General features: G+C 35.7%; 1 protein-coding gene across 2 annotated transcripts; it reads right to left on the bottom strand.

Annotated features, from left to right (window-relative positions):
• Window positions 1-797: 797 nt before the first annotated feature.
• LOC125216777 (serine/arginine-rich splicing factor RS31-like) lies at window positions 798-5360 on the bottom strand. 2 transcript variants are annotated; one of them, XM_048118541.2, is made up of 7 exons: window positions 3599-5360; window positions 3397-3518; window positions 2861-2982; window positions 2548-2774; window positions 2324-2463; window positions 1730-2065; window positions 798-1648 (listed from the first exon to the last, which is right to left on the bottom strand). In XM_048118541.2, exons 2-6 carry the CDS (start codon window positions 3500-3502, stop codon window positions 1920-1922), a joined length of 741 nt encoding a protein of 246 aa, XP_047974498.1. In that variant the 5' UTR covers window positions 3503-3518; window positions 3599-5360; the 3' UTR covers window positions 798-1648; window positions 1730-1919. The 2 variants fall into 2 exon arrangements, with proteins under 2 accessions (XP_047974498.1, XP_088923581.1); XM_089067455.1 differs by having other exon boundaries at window positions 4079-5360.
• Window positions 5361-6883: the final 1523 nt, after the last annotated feature.

Raw genomic sequence — 6883 nt, 5'->3', positions numbered from 1 at the left:
TAAAATTTGATATATAATGTTTTAATAGTAATTGAATTTCATTGTTTTAATAATTTGGATGTAAATTCTTTACTTTCTAGAGTTTAATATATTTAAATTATTAGATTTGAAACTTAAGGAGAAAGCATATAATATAAAGTTGCAGAGTATATACTTCTAAGAAAATGTACAAATAAAAATATAAAAAAAAGGAAAGAGGAAAAAGGGAAAATAAAATAATGCGTATAATATGGAATTAAGGGGTATACTACAAAGAAGACAAATAAATCTAAGGATAATTAATTCACAAAGCAAACAGCTAAATTTATGGAATAGCGTGGATTTGACCTTTCTTTCCAAATAAGTGTATTAGGCTATATATTAATTCAAAATACAAATATAATACCCTAAATTTAGAATTATTGTTGGCCATGCACTAGATATATTATGTCTGTCAAAATAAATTGATACTCCTATCCTACGAATCTTTATTTTCCCTAACTAAATAATTTTTTTTTATTTGTAAAGATATATCAGTATTACTATATGGAAGTATGGAAAAAGATCAACCCAATAAAAAGGGCCGTTTATATATGAAAATATGGAAATATAATTTTGTATACAATTTGTGAAACTAAGGAAATCTCATAAACCTAGGAGTAGAATTTAGGTGTGTACCGATTAATTGCCGAAGGAAATAACCACGTTAATTAAGTTATCTTGTTTTATGAATATCTTCCCGAATCTACAAATCTTATATAGTATAAATAAGCTATCTTGTTTTATGAATATCTTCCCAATTAAATCGGCAAATCCTATAGTGATACTTACTGTATCTCAAATAAAAAATCGGGAACATACGAGTTTTCGATCAAATGTGGTCAACCGGGGAGAAGATATGATTTCTTCGCCATCGGTAGATTTGGAAATGCGTAGCTTATTATGACTTTACATTTAGGTAAATCAACACTACAAATTCAAACCTAAAAAAGTTAGACTCAATCATCTCAAAACCACTCAAACACATGTACCTTCATCACTAACTATATAATCTCCAATGGTGAACAATCATGCTACTATAAATAGTACATTGACTCGTCCATTCTGATTTCCGAAAACAGCTATCGTAGCTTTGCGTACATTCACATGCCTACGGACTTCCTCGCGCCATGACGGCCTGCATGGTCCCTCTCCTGCCACCACCTTATCCCAAATTCTATACTTCCATACACTTTCGACGAGGACAGCTCTACCGTCTATTGTTTCATAAGTAAAGCTCCCTTCACCAACAACACTTACTCGAAACTCATTCCCCAACCTTCCATATTCACTGTCATTTGCTTGCAGCAGAACACTAATTACCTGATCTCGGCAATCTGGATTCACCCCAAACAGTTTGCACGCGACTCGATCTGTAAAAACTATCTCCTCGCTTTCAAGAGTAACAACTTTCACAAAGTTGTGGATCCCTTCGACCCCACCATCATCTCCACTGTCACCGCCACCGTCATCATCAGATCCGTCGTCGTCAGAGCTGCTGCCATCGCCGTTTCCGTCACCATCGGCAGTCTGGTCTATGGTGTCTAGTACATTGTTCCTGTGAGATCCAAGCCCTATAAGGGGTGAAGGTGGGATCTTGGCTTTGCAAGTTGACTGGAATAAGATCTTGCTGAAAATTCAAAAGTTAATATATTAGCCCACTAAGAAGAGGTATAAGAAAAGGTAAAGATGAAGTTAACATTTTTGTTACCTGCACTTCGTAGCTTCTACAAAAGGCTCAGAGTTTATCCCCAAAATGCTATTTGATCCTAAATCATCATAATGCCAACCCACATAGTAATTACACAATAGGACTTTAGTCCCCCCAACTGACAAAAGTGTCACCAGAAGAAAAACATTTGCAACAAAATCTAAATAAATAACAAAATCTGATAACTAGATCAAACATATTGATCCCCTATAACTATTGTGACGATCAGAAACATGTACAATATTTCCGTTTGTGTGTGAACAGAGATCTTGCAAGTAGATAAGTATCCCTTCAAGTAGATCTGGTAACACTTCCCAATATAGAAGCTGGCATGTCCTGCGTCAAAACAAAAGTTTAACATGGTGGCATTTCGTTTTTTAGGGACAAATTTTTTTACCGACCCTATGCGACACTAAGTCCATTTATATGATTATTCTTATCCTTTCCTAAAATGTTTAAACAAGCACTCAATGCTATGATTCTTATTTCTCAACTAATAAACTGGAAAAGGGAAAGGCATCAGACAATTAAGTCTTCAATCATCTTATAGAATCAATCACGATCAAGGAAAAAGACCAAGACAGTGCATTATACCTTCTATATCGCGCACAGGACTTGCTCGCACAGGGTCAGGACTCATGGCCCTTGAATTTGGAGGACCATCGCACCTACCCTTTTCGTTATCATCCTGCCTTAAAGCATACCCAACACAAAGAAGTCTGTCCAATAGCGTACTGAAATTTACAAGTTAATTTATCAGCTCACCAGGAAGAGGTTAAGAAAAATGAAGAGCTGAAGCAAACTAACATATTCATTACCTCAGATGGGTGCACTCCAGAGCTTTTGTAGCATTTTCCTGTGTTTCAAAGTCCACAAAAGCATAATCCGAAAGCATACGTACACCAAGAACCTTCCCATAAGGCTCAAAGTGTGCTTTTATATCATCACATTTGGTAAGATCAGGGTCAAAATTTGCCACATAAAGGGTTCTGTTCGGTATTTGATTTGATCCTGAACTGCCATGCGAACGCGAACCACAGTCATTCTGGAAAACAACATATAATGTCAGATTTTGGAATGATATAACTCTTAGGAACCTAATAAATTCCTTTCAGAAACAAGTGTACATACCTTGCCCCATTGAACTACTAATTTGCATCCGTTAAACTCAGGCCCAGATGGCATGTGTCCATTAAGACCATGGACGGCCTTTTCCGCATCATTATTATCCTCGAAATAGACAACGGAGTACCCTACATGTACTACTAGCGTGAGTAACTGGGTGATCTTATCAGGCCCCCCAACTGACAGTTTATACCCACACTAAGCTCATTTATAACTTCAATGTTTACCTCACACTACCAATTTTCTTCAATGTTTACCAAATGGCAGCACGCATAAAAATTGATATCAAATTGTCCAACTCAATGCTAGTTCAACCGTTCAATTAATACTTACTATATCATTCCTCAACTATAAACTACAAACAACAAAAACATCAAACAATTCATGGAATCGACCAAGATCCATGAAGAAATCAAAGATTTAAAAGCTCCTGCCATCATACATTTAGGTCATCAATCATGGATTCCAATCGATCAAGAGCAATGAAAACACCAAATTAATTTGAATGGTGAAAAATTGAGTTGTCTGTAAGTAATAAATACCTGTTTCCATATCAATTCGCACAACATTTCCGTATCGGGCGAACAGCCTCTTCAGATCCGACTCTCGGGTCTGGTACCCAAAATTAGAGCAATAAATCGCCTTCATATTCGAATTTCACCTTCTGAAACAATTGCAAGAGGAAGTATGAATCACACCTTCAAAATCGATCTATGAAACAAAAAAGCCCTAATTTCACGTTACCGAAATGTGAAAAAAGAAAAGAGAAGTTGAAATATTTGGCGCCCTTTTTGGTTTGTTGTATATATACTCATGGATTTTCAAATGAAGCTATCTCGACTCCAATTTTAAAAAATAAAAAGCAAAATGGAAGGAAAAAATTAGTGGGTTGTGGTAATTATTATAGATTAGTTTTCTAATCAAATAAGTATGAGAGAAAATAGTTAGTGGATGTGAGTTATATTTTCAATAAGTAAAAAGCAAATGTGATTAGCAACAAGTGGACTTGGGTAGAAGTAATTTTTTTAAGATAATGTTAAAGAGACTAATTTTTGTGTATGTATCGTACACTTGGGGTCAATTCACTCATATTAGTAAGAGAATCAGAGTTAGATAAATAAAGAAGGAACCATTAAAAAAAAGGGATAACTGCTCGTAAACTTTTGTTAAATTCCAATTTTTTCCACGAACTATAAACTTGGCGTATAATGTCGCGAACTTTACGAATCGATTGCCGTTTTCTCGTGGCGGGTTTTTCGACTATGAATTCAGCTGATGTGTCTTTTTAAGCTGATGTGGCTGCCAAGTATGCATTGAGCGGATGATGTGGATGCCAAATTTTGAGATGATGTGTCTTATCATCCTCATCCTCCACCACTCACTCCCATCACTGCCACCACCACTCCTCCTCTTTCTCAACGCTAGCCGCCGCCGCCGAGGACTCCGATCAGCGACCACCATCACCGGAATCAGCGACTCCACCATCACCGGAATCAGTTGGACGAGCTAACCTACTCTCTCTCTGTATAAACCCAAAACCCCCAAATCTCCACCTCCGCCGGAAGCAATGGGAAGTTGTACAATTGGCCCTTCCCCATCTCCCTCACATGATCCACATGGCCTTCTGCTCCACCCTTCTCCCCCAGCAAAGTGTAGTGACTCAATTCAGCCCACGCTTGAATCCGACCGCTCCAATTTCGCGTAGAAGTTAGTGAGAAACCACTCCGTGATGGAGAAGCTTCCATCCGTTTTCAAGCTCTGAAACTAGATTGCTCCATTGGAGTTCAGCGATTCAATCGAGGTCGCCAGATTGCTGCGTTGATCGTGAAACTCTAAATTCTCCCCTTGCTTGAGTGGAAAAGCAAACCCTAATCGAGAGGGATCGAGGTTAAAGCATAACTGATGTCAAATCGCGGGCAATAAATCGTCGAAATTAGAAGCGAATTGGTGGTGAAAAACGCTGGTATTTGATGATTTGGGGAGCTGGAAATCCATGGCGGGGGAGAATTTGAGGGCGTCGTCGTTGAGGAGGGATTGATCTTCTTGTTCTTACGGCAGCCACCGCCGTCTCCTCCTCCTCCTCCTTCGCGCCATCGCCGGAGAAGGAGCTTCCAGAGGAGAGAGCAACTCGCCGTCAGTGAGGTCTACCGACGACGTCGTTTCGTCTATGGAAAACAACGTCGTTTCATGAATTTCTGGCGTTCTCCACGTCAGATTTCAGGCTTGCCACGTCCACACAATTTCAATCGGAAAACTCTCAGGTCGGATCAAATGGGAAATACTCACAACCCAACAAAGTTCGTGACATTATACGCCAATTTTATAGTTCGTGGGAAAAATCAGAATTTGGCAAAAGTTTATGACTTTTAAGGCAGTTATCCCTTAAAAAAATGTTCGTATTCACTTAATCTCAAACAAACAATGAAGAACATATGGGTTTTCGGCCAATTAAGGCTGGTATTTGGATCGACTAAGGAGTAGATTCAATTTCTGCACTGGCGGACACAATGACTAGTCTGCTGATTAGTCCCCTCAATAGAGGGTGGAACAATTAGCCAAGGTTTAAAGATGTTTTGATAGTACTACTTAAAGTCAAAATTGATTCTTTGACCTTTGATTAAGGACAAGGATAGATAATTCTCGCATAAGAATTAAATTGTGTTATTTTTTTAAAACAAGTGTAGAAAATAGAATGCCTCTATCAACATAGAACGTGAAATATCAACTGACATAAATAATATTCCAAGCTAAAGAACTATTTACGTATTTTATTTTTAAATAACCAATTGTTTATTAGAGGGAAACATAATAAAAGAAAATTATAACATTTAAATTTAGTCAAATTCTGATTGGTTTTTGTATGATTTTCCAACCAATCCAAATTCGATTTTCTGTACTAGAACTTGAACATGAACCGTTAATTGTAAATGTGGAACCAAATCACTATTCGATTTTTCGAATCGGAACTCAAGAACACAAACAACAAGATTTTTATAGATTAGTGGACTAAAAGATAAAATTAGATTTATATTCAGTGTCATACTCCACACCTCACACTTTCCTAGTTATAGTATTTTCAAGTTTCAACTAAGAACTAACTTCATTCACATATTTAAGGTAGCATAATTTTATTATTAACAAATTTATAAAAGAAAAAATTTGAAAGAGGTATAAAATATCAATGGCATTAATGTGTGCTAGAACATAGGGCTTAGAATTTAATTCATTATAAAATATCTAAATAAAACTAAGTATTAATATTAATATTTAAAGTTTTATATTCTAATAGTTAATTTTTCTTGAAAACCTTCCACTACCAATTATTTTTCACAAAATCTTTTCTTTTCAAATTTTAATCTATATATTAGAACTTGACGTAGGAAATTAAATACGGAGAAAGCGATACTATAATCATATGGGGATGGGTCCCCTGAGGTTCCAAAAACACAGCATATTGTGTTGTGCGCAAAACAGACAATCATAGCCATAGGCATGTAACGCAGCCCATTTCCTTATCCTTTTCTTTAATGTTTTCATCCTTATTTAATACTCCAACTAAGTACTACGTATTATTAGTATAATTTTGAATGCTAAAACACATTATAAAATCTATTTATTAATATATTATTTATTACTATTATCATTTTCAAATGAAATGATTAACTGAAAAATGAGTTATCCTTATTTCTTTATATATATTGAACTATTTTATTATAATTGATGGTTTCCTTAATAGTATTAATTTAGAGAATATATTTATCGTTCAATTTTGAATATTTGAGTTAAATCATTTTATTTCAGAAATGATTACATAATTAATATTCTATAGTTCGATTTTACAATATTTTTTAGTATTTAAAATTATACTAACATTAGTAATAATGAAAACATTGAAGAAAAGAAAAAGGAAATGGGCTGCGTTTCATGCCTATAATTATGCGTTTTGTGCACAACACAATCTGCTGTGTTTTTGGAACAGGAGGGGATCCATCCCCGTATACTCATACATTTGAAAATTGAAACATTACT

This window comes from Salvia hispanica, chromosome 3 (genome assembly GCF_029641045.1).
Source record: "Salvia hispanica isolate PSC_SH4W2 chromosome 3, Shi_PSC_v1, whole genome shotgun sequence".
Taxonomy (NCBI): Eukaryota; Viridiplantae; Streptophyta; class Magnoliopsida; order Lamiales; family Lamiaceae; genus Salvia; species Salvia hispanica.
This window is presented reverse-complemented; position numbering and strand designations above follow the sequence as displayed.